This window comes from Triturus cristatus, chromosome 12, assembly GCF_964204655.1.
Source record: "Triturus cristatus chromosome 12, aTriCri1.1, whole genome shotgun sequence".
Lineage (NCBI taxonomy): Eukaryota > Metazoa > Chordata > Amphibia > Caudata > Salamandridae > Triturus > Triturus cristatus.
In genome coordinates, this window is record NC_140595.1 from 579866211 (window position 1) to 579881023 (window position 14813).

The 14813-nt window shown below is 45.5% G+C and overlaps 1 protein-coding gene across 2 annotated transcripts in view; it reads right to left on the reverse strand.

The window, feature by feature from the left end:
* The window catches only part of KARS1 (lysyl-tRNA synthetase 1), a 65171-nt gene that overhangs the window by 17164 nt on the left and 33194 nt on the right, over positions 1-14813 (reverse strand). For both annotated transcript variants that reach the window (XM_085639922.1, XM_085639921.1), the window contains 2 exons: positions 12567-12686; positions 11751-11913 (listed from right to left, as the gene is read on the reverse strand). In XM_085639922.1, the coding sequence (XP_085496048.1) occupies positions 11751-11913; positions 12567-12686 (283 nt within the window). The remainder of the gene's footprint in view (positions 1-11750; positions 11914-12566; positions 12687-14813) is intronic.

Genomic DNA, 14813 nt, shown 5'->3' on the forward strand with positions numbered 1-14813 from the left:
TGCATTTTATATAACCCGTTCAGCCATTTGGTTTCTTTGTGGTACATAACATTATAAAAGCCAGTTTCTCAGCTTTCCTGAAATACAAAAGTGCCTATTCCATGCACCGCATGTTGAAATCTTCTCGAGAAGGATGTTTTGGCATCCCTAAATACAGGGTATGGTCTTACATCACACTATGAAACTGCTGTGGGTGACTAAAAGGCAACACTGTAGTGGATGGAGGTGTATTGGGTAATTTGTGTGAAATTGTTTTATTGAGCTTTTTTGCCATTTTTCTAATGAATTTACTATTACCAACACACAGATTGACTGTTAGCTATTCATTGCTTTAACCAAATAGTTAATGGAAATTCGGTGTCATTGAACTAAACAATCACTAAAATTGTTAATGTACTCCACAAACTTTAATCACTAGGGAGAGTGGAGTTGGAAGTAGCTTAAAATGCACAGAGGTTTTTTAGAACATCATAGTACATTTAAACTCACTGAATATCAACTTGTTAGAAAATACACAGGAAGAGGTTATCCACAGTGACAACAACGAACAAGAAGAAAACTAACAGAGCAGCTGCCTTGCAGATACAAACAAGCACGTTTTTTACTTAACTCAGTGGAAGCTAGCCTGGGCCCCTTAATGAACACAAACTGAACATGATTGACGTACCAAGGCCAATCATAGGATCCCTCACATGAAGGCTAGGATTCATGGAGCAAGAAACAAGCTTAAAACTTAGGTAAATTAGGAGAAAGAAAAAGAAAGCTGGATAAAGGTTGGGTGAAAGACAAAGTAACCATGAAAGCCACAGGGGGGTGGGAAGTTAACTGCAAAGGGAAACAAGAAAGTAGAACACAGAAATAAAAGACAAAGAAAAACGGAGACCGAGCGAGAGGGACGGACTGAAAGACAAAAGGCACGAGCAAAGAAGAGCCAGACACAAAAATATACTAAAATGATAGATACTAGACAAGGCAAACCACTTTAATAGAGAGCAGGAGAAGGGATGGAGACGCGTGCCAAGATGAGGACATTGAAGAACAAGCACTGGAAATGCAATAGGTCTTGCATTTGTTTAATTTAGAGTGTTTGGCTTTGCTAATGGTTTTGTATTTTAGCCATGTGTTATTGAGTGTATGCATGTGATGTGTTGTGGCATTATGTGGTTTGGATTGTAATTGTTAGCTGTGTAGCAGTATGAAGCATAGAGCACGTTATAACCAACTAAAATATCATAATAAACAATTAAATGACAGTGATTCAACCACATCAGAATTCTCTCCTGTACCATGCGAACCCTATCTAACAGACTTTGCATTACATGTTCGTGCTTTCAAGAGGTCTCAAATGTTACTAGCGGTTTATAAACCTTCTTTCCCCCACGATGAAGTATATTAAAAAAACACACTATATTATTAAGACCTATGTTTTTTTTCCACCGCCACATGAATCTTTGAGTTCTAAATGCCTTCTGGTATTAGAGTGGTAACAACATGTGTGTCTGCAGCCGTAAATTAAAACACAAAGGGGCCCGAGCTGGTGTTGGAGCCTTTTAGTCAAAAGCAATAAGCAGTTTCGTCAGGGGCGATAGGGGGGGGGGGGGGGGGATTGGGGGGATGGTTTGTATATTGTGTGGGCAGCTTGGTGTGAAAGGTTGTGTGCGTGCGTACTCCAGTGCTCAGACAGGCATCAGTAATGTGGGGTGGCTTGTTGAAGGAGGGGGGTCATTTGGCAGCTGCGGGGAAGGAACTCTGGGGGAGGACTGCATGCTGAGGTGATCTTGATAGAATGTGTAAAGCTTGGGGCACTCCCCGTTACGTTAGAGCCATGTGTATGTTCCTGTTCAGAGGGAGTCTTTTACAGGAGGTACACCACGGTGATACTAGGAGCTGTGTGTGGAGGGGGTCTAAAGACAGGATTTCAGGGATGGCCACTTCCTGTTGTCGAGGTATCTATGTTTAAGAGGAAGCCTCTTACAGAGTGGTACAACACGGTGGTATCAGGGGGGCCGTCGAGGTATCTATGCTTAAGAGGAAGCCTCTTACAGAGTGGTACAACACGGTGGTATCAGGGGGGGCATGTGTGGACGTGGTATAGAGGCAGACTATGGTGTCAGCCTAGTTTGCGAGGTCCCCATTCTTACGTTGGTTGGCTGCCTCTTCTAGATGAAGAATAGGGTGGCACCTGGGGCTGTGAAGGTGGTCTGTAGAAGGGGGGGGAGGGAGGGGGGGGGGAGGGAAGAGGCGGCACTCCTAGTTGGCGAGATGCCTTGCCTGTGTTTGTAGTGAGCCTCTTGCACACGTAGAATGGGGTGGTGAGGGGCGCTTAGCGATGTGGGTCATGGCCACGGCAAGGGGTTGTGTGTGTATAAGGGGGCGACATAAGACTCTTACCTATGTGAGCTATGGATACGGTGGCATTGCCCGCCTTGGGCACCTTGTAAATGACCACAGCTGCGGCGTTGAAAACCTTTCCCTTAAAAGTGCAGCCCCCTCAGGCCACCCACACGATCCACGACCCGGTGTCGCCCTCCTCTCCTCTCCTTTGCCGGGGGTGGGGGTGGATGAGGCCAGATGGCGGCCCCTGGCATATAGTACTGCGTGTCTGCAGCACAACCCTCCAGGGCATCGCGGGGTGCCTTGGGGACCAGCGCAGCCCTCGGGACCGCCACCAGGCCCTGCACGCTCTCCTTGGGCGAGCTGTCCCCGTAGCGGCCACTCTCCGTGCTCCCAAACACAGTCAGGTTACTGACTGGTTCCGTGTGAGCCGTATTCACCAGCGCCGTATACCACTTCCGGGAGTGGCTCAGACAGGGCGCCGAGCAGCCCAGCACACCCCCACCATGGCCCTTGGTGAAGGGCCGTGGCTTGGGGTGAAGAAATGCAGCGAGCTGGGTACAAGGCAGACGATGGTGGAAGGAAACCACCGGGCCCGGAAATGTGAGAGCAGAACAGGTCACACAGGAGGAAGGGTGCATGATGAGACACAGCCAAGCGCTGCAAATCAGGCTAATTTTGTAGTCGTGTATCGATCTGCGGTAGGTATCCTCGATTTCACAGTGTAAAAAGCAAAATGTGAACGCCTTTCCCGACGCACTCAATCATGTTTGATATAAAAGTTAAAGCATGGCTTCCATGAAGCGGCCGCTGCGCTCTACCAGGGAAACGCTTGCAGGGGGAGGAGAGCATCTGTAAAACGTAAAGCGCGATGTGGCGTCCATGACCTCCTTTATCTCAGACCCTCTAGCCCTCATATGTTTGAGCACATTTTCCTTCTTCTGGAATCAGGAGAAATTGGGAGTGAAGAAGGAAAAAGTGCAGAAAAGGGCCCGGAATTGGGAACTGAATGTCATAATGGACCCGGCAATGTTGTGGGTCTAGCAGGTTTTCCTCAAATCTGCATAGTGAAACTCATAGTGGTCAATAACTGGGGTGGGTATACAAGCCAGCACCAGTAACAACCTCACTGTACCTCTTCCTCCTCCATATATAGGCCAAGAATGAGTCCAAGGTAGGATGGCTCAGGGAGCTCAGTCAGTCAACATCTGCTATAATGTGCAAAGCACAGGTTCAAATTTCTGAAGGCCGCTCTCTGCCGGTCGTTCTTTTGAGACCAGTAATTGGCGTGCCAAATAATTGGGTAATGACAACACCTGCTTTTTACAGTGCTGAGAAGCAGTTGACCTGTGGTATGGAGAGCTATACATAACATGCAAAATGTATATTTTTAAATTATCATGCTTCAAGACCAGGATCAAACAATTCTGGACTTAAAACACCCCCTTTCTAAGAAGTCCAAAGATTTTGCAAACAGAGATGGTCTGGTCAAATCTCTTTGTTCCCGACTTCAGGATTATGGAATTTACCATGTGAGGAGGGGGCGGGGTCTTGGAGGTGGAGGTGCAACGTGCCAAGAAGTACCCAAGAGGCACTTTTGAACCCCACCCTGCCTCCAAACCCATTCCTCTAAAAAAAATAGTTTTTTTAATGGGGTTGATGTCCTGGGGTGTTTACATACCCCTCAATGGATGTCGACTGTTCAAAGCCTCAGAAAACGAGCTGGGAAACCACAATTTACAGTGGTTTTCAGCTCGTTTTCCCGACCACCGTGTGGCATCAGGTCATCACCAGGTGACCATCTGAATAGAGCAGATGGTGGCACACTGGGGTGCTGTGTGAGTTGGCACACATGAAATATGGAGTACAGAATATCGAAAACGAATATCGACAGATAAGTCTAGATTTTCGAAACCTAACGCCACATATGTACCCATGAGGTATGTAGATCTTCAAGGTACATAGATACGGAGTAAGGGATAGTAGATTTGTACTTTCCTATATGCAGTTCCATCCGATATTTTGCCCCTTGACATTGGAATGCCACGATAGTGTTAGTGTCCATATTCAGTAGTAAAATCCACAATCACGTGCAGCCGTTTCTAACTGAAGGAGCACGCTACAAATGGCCAACAGAGAGCCACATTCTACATATTTTAACTCAGGCCCTGGCAGGATACACGTAACATTGCTCTGGCCTGCACTCACCCATCGGTGATACAACCATGTCCCGCTTGGAGCGGTCTCCATACTCGAGGTGCTAGATTCCGAGCCTGCAGTGGGCAGTTTCTCGCTTTATGACGCATGTTACTTGGAAGTATCCTTGCTGGGGTTCACGTACATCTCCCTTCTTACAGCTGAGGTGAAAGGCGCATTTCTGCCTTGTCACGTGCAACCTTTGCCCGTTCTCCACCCTGGACAAAGTGCACCGCCACATGGGCACCGGCGGGGAACGTGTGACGCACCGCTGCATGAGTGGAGCAGTCATGCCAGGTCAGCATTGCTATTGATAAAGTCCAGGCTCCCACATCTTTACAAACGCGGTGTGACCGAGAGTTAAGGGGGGGGGGGGGGCAGGAAGGGGGAGAGGGGTGGGTGGGGTGGGGTTCACAGCTGACCGAACTTCTTCCAGGCGCAGACACCTCTGAGAGCTCCTCGGCCAGGTCGACAGCTGGACAGACATCTCTGGTCCGCTTGTCCACACGTTCACTGGGGTGAACGTGTGAAGAGGCGGGTCTCTGAGGGCTGCCACGGCACGACTGCTTGGAAGCAGGCAGTACAGCTGCAAGCAGTTTCATCCGCAGAGTAATCCGTTCAGTATAGCGGACCAAACAAACGCTGACAAAATTTAGGGTCCACATACCCTTTAGAAAAATACTACTCATGTGGTTAAATAAAAGAAGAAAACTACAACCTACGAGACAATATGTATGTAAGCGGATATTTCTATATGTGATATTGACGTTAGCTCCAGCTGCTGTCGCAAGCGAGCGAGGGAGGGAAAGGGAAGCGGGGGATCACGTTCAGAAAGCTAACATGGCAAAACATAACAAACGCGGCCGTGAAACGAAAAGCACAAAAGTGAAAACTAACTAGAACAAGCTGTTGGCATTGAGAGAAAAATATAGTGCGTTCCGGCTAGTGTAACACCGCAAGTGAAAGAATCAGTTCGGGTGGGCAGAGCCAAAAGTGGACAGGGCGGTAACAAGGAGAGACTAAGAAGCCTCCTTTTCAATCTTGAGCCAGCGTTTAGCATGGAGGATGACGCCAGCGAATCAAAAAGATGGGCGGGGCTTGAAGTGCCCTTCTGAAAGCAACGGAGGGTGAAAGAGAATGAAATACGGGGAAAAAATACTGACTATGTCAGATGCCAGCATAGAAATACTGAAAAAGAGGTAGAGAATCACAGAATCTGAAAGATGCAAAGCGAAGGACTGAGACACAAGAATAGGACATTGGTTTGTATTTCAGAAAAATACTTCCAACTGCATAGACAATAATAAGTGTTTACCTTCCAACTTTCAAAAGTATATGTTAAACACTTCCACTTGGAAATCCAATCTAAAAACACTCGTAGGAATCATACACCAAGAATGATTACACATCAGATGTAACAAAGTATTGATAAGTGCATTTACACACATGCATAGTAGTATCGAACTTTAAAGAGTGCAAGACTTTAAAGCGCTTCAGCTGCACATTTTTTGCACAGTAGTTCTAATTTGAAACTCACCCTGGGTGTGGAGATTTCCACCTCAATGGTTACCAAGGGTAGGGGCACTGAGGTAGCGTTCATTTTCAGCCCAGAAATGGGCAAGGAACCTTGCAGAAAGGACACCATCCCCACGAGTAGCAGGGTGAGGCCTTTCATGGGAAATGTGGCCACATTTAAGCAAGTGCAGAAACTGAAGCACAATCAAGAGTACACACGGAGTATCAAACCGTGGGATACTTCAATAAATGTAATATCCCGATTCATATTGGGATATAATCAATGCTTAATTTCTAACAAAAAGTGCCAGTACCTTCCTCAGGAGGACACTGCAGATTGCACCATACAGTGCCCATGCCACCCCTGCCAATGACCTCACCAACACAACTACTAACCATCACACTCCTACAAGAGTCACAATTCAGACTATTCCAGAACCCCAAAGCTAGGAGAATGGCTTGGGCATGAGGTATTAGTCATTTTAAATGTTTATTTAATTAATAAACAACTGTTGTGCTTCTCTTTAATTTAGACAAATAGCGCCTCCATGTGAAAGACTGTCATATGTACCGGAGTTGACAAATAAGTGCCGGTGCCAAGCACCGGAAACCACCATGGATATAAATGTCACACTGTTGGAATGCATGTAGGAAAGAAGGACCAATCAACAGGCCTACACACATTGAAATCAAATGTAGAAAACAAAAATGGACCGTTAGGAAATTTGAGGGGTTTGTTAAAATGTTACTTGTCTAATTGCAAAAGAGTTGCAATTAGGGCTCTAAAATGCTAGCGCAAGAAAGTAGGAGTGCTGAAGAGAACAAATGTAGAATCAAATTGGAATGCCTGTTTGAAGCAATAAAGTGTAATGACGCCAAGTAATGTTGGTGTCTTATAGGTTATGGCATAGTCTTAAAGAGGCATGGCAATGAAACTCGATTTACAAGCAACTAACCGGCACAAAGAACTATGCTGAGCAGCATTCTTGGTTACAATGTGATAACTGGATTCTCTATGATGAAGTGTTCAATGCAATTAACTTGCCTCGTCTTTCTACAGCACCAGGACCTGTATTGCAATTGATACAGTATGTAGATTATTCCAGTGATTCACAACTTTTATCAGTGTTGTAGCTCAGGTGTTATTCCAGCTCCATGGCAAGGATCTATCCTTCAGACAATATATAAGAAAGGGCAAGTTGATCAACAGAAATGTTACCAGCTAACTGCCCCATTGGATGCTCATTGACATTTTTTGCCAAAATCTTGAGCAACAAGCAAGCATTGAATTCAGTTCATACAAACTGGTTTTAGAAATAGCTGCTCAACAACTGATAATTTGGCTCGCAACTAAAGTCAAGCTTGGTCTCGAACAGACATTGAACTGAATTGATAAGTCTCCCTTTGAGTTAAACTTAAAATATAGAATATAAATCCATCATTATTCCAATTAACAGTTGAACTACACAAACGTGGGTCAGGGTTACGATTTCCAAAAACCAAGTTATTTACACACAGGGTTGCTATCTCCAATGATTTAAAGCAGTGGTGTATTTAAAACCCGTTTTATTCTACATATGGCTGATTAACTAGATCTCCTATATGTGGTCAATAACGAATGCCCTAAAGTTGGGCAAGAACAGACATGTTGCATGTCTGATGGTGACGATTTGATACTTTTGTACTGAGCACCGATTGGCCTCCAGAGGCTGCTTAACACACTGCAGGTGTACAACAGCATCATTTACTGGGATATTGTATTAACTAATATAAAGACGAGTCTTCTAGAAAAAGCATTCTCTAATCACCTGCCGACACACTGAAAACCAAATTCATGCTGACCAAAGTAACTGTATGCCCAGTCATTTCACCAATCAGACGCCTTCATTATTGTCACCCCAGTATCCTTCGACCCCGCAAGGCCCTCTGGCACTTTGGTTGAGGGACTTCAAGAAAGCCTTTGATTCAATGGGATATCGGGTTACTGTTCTGGAGATGGTGGATTTGGAACGAGAATCTGTGCATATGTGCATCTCATTATATACCGGGCTAAGGGTCTGCCTCAAAGGTGATCTGTCTCCATCCTTTTCAATTAAGCAGCTCTGTCCACTGTCTTCTCTGTTCTTGGCCCTTGCAATAGAACCCCAGGATAAAGTCTTGAAGCTGGATGAGGAGATCACAGTCTTTAAAAGGACCAGAGCGACTGAGGACAGAATCTCACTACACGTAGATGACTTACTTCTTTATCTCAGTCACTCCCTTTCATCAGGACCGCACATAATGCTCTTCTTGGATCGTCAGAAATCCGATTTCAGGGTCTGGGGGTTCCCGCTTAAATACTATATTTAGGGGCGTTACAGGGGAGTGACGGGTAGGGACCAATGAGTTCCTTACCTGGGGTGTCTACACCTTCCATTATGCCACCCTCCTGTGGGAGTGGGGCATAGCCCGAGCCCTGATTGGATTATGTCCCACCATCTTCAAGATGGTGGGCACTGAAAATGTGCTTTATTTCGCCTCCAACACCCGAGCGGTGGAGTTGGCGAAGGGGGGCACACCCTCTATTCTTCCTAAGTTTTCCCTCCGGTTCTCCCACTGAAAGTGGGTGTTTGAACCAAATGCTGCCATCTGCTGCTAGCCGCAGAGGCTAGAATCGCATTACAGAGGCGGCAAGGCCTTTGAAGCTTCCCTCTTGAGCACCGTGCTCATCCTGAGCGAGGAGGTGCGACACCTCTGCCCAGAATGGGCTTTGCTTCTGAGCCTCAGAGAGCAGGGGCTCTTGACCCAGGGGTTCAGAAACTGGTGGTGGCAGGCTGCCTAAAGCAAGTCGGAGACCACTGCTTTGCAGGCGGAGAAGAACATGAGTGAGAGAAAGAGCGATCAACACTAAGAGCAGAATGCACAACGTCTACTCCACCAGGCCGGATTGGCGCTAAAATAAAAACACCTGGACGTGGTATGGACGTGATGTATGTATTCACAAAGTAGACTGTATGAACAGACAGACAGACAAGGTGGGGAAAATGTTTTATTGGTTGGCAAATAGGGAGTATGGCTCGAGCATTTTATCAGGTTTCCGTGATGCAGAAAGCATTTTGCATACCCACCCCCTCGAGATAGCAGAAAACGTTGCTGCTTTCTGTAAAGAACTGTATAATTATAGGCAACACCTCGGGAGGAGGCCCATAACCCTAATATTAGTGACCTTCCTCTACGCATGTTGACCATGGCTGACAAGGCGGAACTGGACAGCCCGATCACAGAGGAGGAAATTTGAGAAGCCGTAGCAAAAATGGCACCAGGAAAGAACCCAGCCCTCAACGACTTATGGTTTTATTTAAAAAAATAATTTGCCTCCTTACTGGCCCTGCATCTAGCTGTGATGTTCAATGAGGCATTTGAGCACCGACTGCTGTCTTATGATCTGCGTAAGGCGGTAATAACAATCTTACTTAAACCAGCCAAATCCCCTGAACTTTGCACCGTTTACTGGCCGATATCCTTATTTATCATAGGGGCTAAAACTCTAGCAAAAATGTAGGCCCTTAGACTGCATAAAAGTAATACGATCTGTGATCCAGGAGGATCAGAATGGATTTATGCCACACAGAATCAACTGGCACCGTCTTAGACATGGGCACGTAATCCTTGCCAGTACGCAGGAGCTGCATGATCACCGGTACTGCTTTCTCCCGACTCAGAAAAAGCATTTGACATGGTCCGCTTGCCCTTTATGCATCAGGTGTTATCCAGAATTAATTTTGGCCCCCGCTTTCAACGTTATGCTGCAACTCTCTATACAAAGGTGTGGGCACAGGCGAGGTTTAATGGTGTATTATCAGTTCCTTTTTCAATATAGAGGGGCAACAGGCAAGGATGCTCCCTCTCATCCTTACTATTTGCACTTCTAACAGAAACCCTGGCAGAGTTTGTCTGCGTGGATGCCCAGCTCAGGGGAACGGAATGATGCCCGGGACAGTATCATTATACACAGACGACATGCTGCTCTATTAACAGGAGCTAGACACCTCACTGCCGAGAATGCTGGATATTCTTAAAATGTATGGCAAAGCATAGAGTCTGCGAGTGAACTGACAGAAATCAATATATATCCCTATTGCCAGGGATTTTCCCTCACCTTTGACTATCCTGCAGAAGCTGGTGGAAGGAGTAGCTGAAAATGAACATTGGTACCATACAGTGGGACATGAAGAATATGTTCCAGTACTGGGAGCACCAGCCCCTTTCTCTGATGGCTCGAGGTACACAAGAGGATGCGACGTTGCGGCTACAGGTGCGGATTTTGGGGAAGCACGTTTGAGACTCAGGATCTGCTAAACATACTGTTATTCTGGGCAAATCACTTAATTTCTCCGCAACTATAAAATAAATGAGACTTTGTGTAATATAACTAGTGCTCATGTATAGTGCTCAAGTACCTTTGGGATCAAGTTCGCACTTTATAAAAATTTCCAAACAAAAAAACACGATGCGAAAGGGGAAGCAGTTACACCATATGTATCCCTTTTGTATGCAGGCTGTTTGGCTATAACCAGCAGCCCTGGTGTCATACAGATATCCAACACAATCTACACAGTTCATGTCCCTGGCTTCCTCCCAAAAAGCTTCATATTCTATTAAAATTCCTGCCTGCTGATAGAAACGGAGGCATGACAAATTACAAGTCAAGAGGCAAGACACCGCCAAATAGATTGCAGCCTATGGGGGCCGGTACCGTCTGCAAGCAAGTGATGTTGTGCAGATCTAGCCCACCCAGCGCACATGACAAATTCATGCAATTTAAACCATGGAGCACGGGACATGGCCACAAGATCCCACAGATGCAGGCTAAGCATAGTCTTGCAAACTGTGCAGAGTTCCCACACTGGAATCACCAGGGTCTTAAAGGGCATCTCCCGACAAGTCATTAATAATTAATTGCAGCCCACTCCGCCTCTGTACTCAATTATTCTGCGCTCCATATCTCCAGGGTCTGGGCACCCACAACCAAGCAGAGGGGCTTGCTTGTTGTTTGACCAGCACAGAAGCAAAAGTGTACTTTTGTGATAGAAGCAAAACAAGGTTGGGGGCTGCGCAACCCTATCAGCCCTGCTGTCATACTTTTAAGAGGACACTAATCAAGAGGAAGCAATCTGTGCTTGGTCCATGCTCCCCAGAAAGAAAACCAAGTGACGCCCGGCATTCGCTGGCTAATTAGAAGGCAGCAAATAGGAGTGACAATGAAGCTACTAAATGCTAGGCAATGGCGGACTCCAAGCTCTTTATTGTAAACAATACCCCGTACAGCACAGCATTATCACTGTCCACAGGTGAGACCTAAAAAGGAGAGTATCTGAGAGACAGGCTATATAAAGGGACAGTGTACACATGAGGAGCAAAGACAACATAAATGTCGGAAGTACATTCATGGAAAAAAAGACTCCATTAGGGAGGAGACTCGCTCTCAGAGAGAGACAAGAGCACAAAAGAGGTACACTTAGGAGCAGAAACTAAAGCAAAGAACAGTTTTCACTCAAAGACTACAACATGGATGTGAGTGCATCCAAGAGGTAGCCACTAAGGTAGGCAGGGTCACATCTCCTCTTGAATCATTAGTAGGGCATGGCAAGAAGGACGAACAAGGGATGCTTCACACTGTGAGGAGCAGGAAGTCTACAGAGGGAGGACAAACACTGTATACATACCTGAGAGCAGTCTTTCTGTGAGGTCCATCAAGTCGTAGTAATCTGCATATGCCATGTAGAACTCGCAAGTTGTGAACTCCGGGTTATGGGTCAAGTCAATGCCTTCATTTCTAAATTGACGACCAATTTCATACACTCTGTCGATTCCTCCCACTACCAGCATCTATAAGGAAGAAGCAGATCTTAAGCAGCCCCATCATTCACCAACAAATAAGGGGTAATGCAAGTATCCCCAAAGATTCCATGATGACCCATCAACACCAAGAGACGAGACAGTCATATCATCCACTAGATGGCTGTCCATAAAACGTAATGGTCCTCACCCAATCCACACAAAAAAGGGAAAAATGCAAGTGCCTCCACCAAAGACCTTGTATCCACTTTTACCAATTGTCATAATGACTGTTCGGTCTCAAAACACTCACCTTTTTACAGGAGGTCCTTTCCTCTTTCATTCCTATGACCAAACCCAGTTTTCACTAGCCTCCTCTCACAGTTTTTATTCAGAAACACTGACAAATGTATTACACAGACTAGTCCTTCCCATGGGTAGTTGGGGGTTCCTGTGTTCATTTTATCTCGGAGAGCGAGACTACTTGTGTTAGCTTCCCCCTTCCCAGTTTCAGTTCAATAACATACTGTGCCATTAACAGTCATGGAATGTCAACAATTGTCGTCCTAGGCCCTTCTCTGTGTACCAGTGTCCTTACCCACATCATGTTGACACTTGCAATTCCCACTTCCCCAACTGATCAAGTCTACAGGGTCATTCTCTTAAGCATTTTTATTGAACAGCAGTAAATACAGTTTCCTTACCTTGTGATACAGCTCAGGTGCAATTCTCATGTACAGATTCATATCCAGTTCATTGTGGTAGGTGATGAAGGGTTTGGCCACAGCACCCCCAGGTATTATGTTCATCATAGGAGTTTCAATCTGAAGTTCAGGTAGGACAATTAGAATTGGAAAAAATCACAGCCAAACACTTCAAACTTTAGTTGATAAAGGAGATGTCTCTAAAAACATAAGGTGCCCCACCACCACCCACACCCTGGACCGGTCATGGCCACAGACTTGAAAATCAATGCAGGTAGCTCATAACAGTAACTCTTTACATAAAACCTACATTAAAAAAAAAAAAAAAAAAAAGAAGGATTACTACCGAACTTTCCCAGGTTTTTCAGGTTCACGGGTAGCGGTAAGTGCAGAATATTTACATGTACATCTTAAAAGCATAAAACTGACAGTGAACAGTCTATTTCTAGAAAAAATCATGCGTCTAAGAAACTGCACTGGGTAGAAATTAAAGTCCAACTGCAGATTTTTTTTTTAACTGATTCCCATTCCATTTTCCTCGTTTCTAAACTGTGCCCCTTTTACTAGAATTAAGCCTGAAAATGCTCACTGCCAGAGTTAGAATCCTAAAAGCCCTTTTGTTTAACAAAGAAACTCAACTGAAGGCAGCATACCCCATCAATATTTTGGTATCATCATTTCGGAGAAGGAACAAGAAGAGCTTGTACCTCATTCTGGAAAGGGGGTGGCAAGGGAATCTACTGAAAACGCTCATGCCTCAGAACAATTATTGCAGCCATGTACTCTCAATAGCCCTGGGTAAGAAATCTTCAGATTGGTAAGTTTAGAATACAATACTTATAAGCTAATATCTCAGTTGTGAGTTCAGGCATAAAGAGGAATTCTTAGAGTAGAAGGTGTGACCTGGTTTACGAGATTTTATAAGTTTCTCCACAGAATGGATCTTCCAAGAACCATGAAGAAAATGGTTTCTTTCTGAACACTATTAATGAAAGAGCCTTTCTCTTTAAAAAGAATTTGGTTTGACAATGGTAACTCCGCAATCCCAGATTCAAGGCTGCCTGGCCCACATTAGAATTATGAAAGCACATGCACTGGGCATTATGAACTAGTTGATCAGTTTTGAGAGGAGCAAAAATAAAGCTGCCACTTATGAGTGTTTGACAGCGGACTTGCTGAAAAGTGTGAGACCTTGCATCTAGAAGCCTTTTTAGCGTAGTAATTTGCTGTTGTATATAATCTGTATAAACAGGGATATTGAGGCTCTAGTAGTAAGTATTGAAAAGCCCGCCTGACCACTGTTTGGTAAACAAGGCAACCCAACTCCAGAAAAGTTCAGAGACTTTGAGAGGGTAAAATATCAGAGGAAGCACTAAACAGACATTTGCCAGCACTCCTACCTTTGGGGCTCTCTCCAACACAGGGTCTTTCCCTAAAGAGTCTAACACTGGGTAAATCCAATCACCAGCAAATACCCAGGCATTTTTAGGTCTCGCTGGAGCCAGCGCTTTAGCGCTGCTCTCGCGAGAGCTTTTGTAAAAGGGGGATCTGGAAGTGCAAACTAGTGCTTTTCAGGCCTCCAAATACAGTGCATGTGCGCCGGGCGCGCGCACCATTTGGCAGCCTGAAAGCACTAGTTTGCACCTTCAAATCCCCCCCCCCTTTACAAAAGCTCATTTCGCGTCCACTTTGATGAGAACATCAAAGGGGCCGCGAAATTGCTCACCATTTGCCACCCCCTCCCTCCCTTATCCCACTTCCCTCACAATGGCGACAGCTTGTTTAATCTCTACGTCTTGTCCCCCAACGTTTTTCTCTCGGACTATGGCTCCCTTTTGCTTGCTCTCTTCAGCGCTCTTTTTTTAGGTCGAGGACTACCGGTCTGCCGAAGGCAGAACCGGAAGTCGGAAGATTTAATGTTTTCTAGAGTGGCTATTTAGCCCGCCTCTCTTTTTGCTTCTCCTCCATTGGCTGGCTTCCTAAACGGAGGCCAGCCATTGGAGGAGAGAGCCGTCCCTCCAAATAGGCTCCGTCTTTTTCAGATTCGGGGGCGTGTTCCTTGCTGTTCTTTCCACTTTTTAGACACGCCCTTTTAGAACAGCAGGAACACGCCCCCGAATCCGAAAAAGTTTCGATTCTTCCATCCGCCATTTTTATGCTGTTCTCTGGCCGTGAGGATCTTCTTGCTGTTGTGCGTATAGATAAGGCATTTTGCCTGTTTGTTCGTCTCCCTCCCAGCAGTCCGTG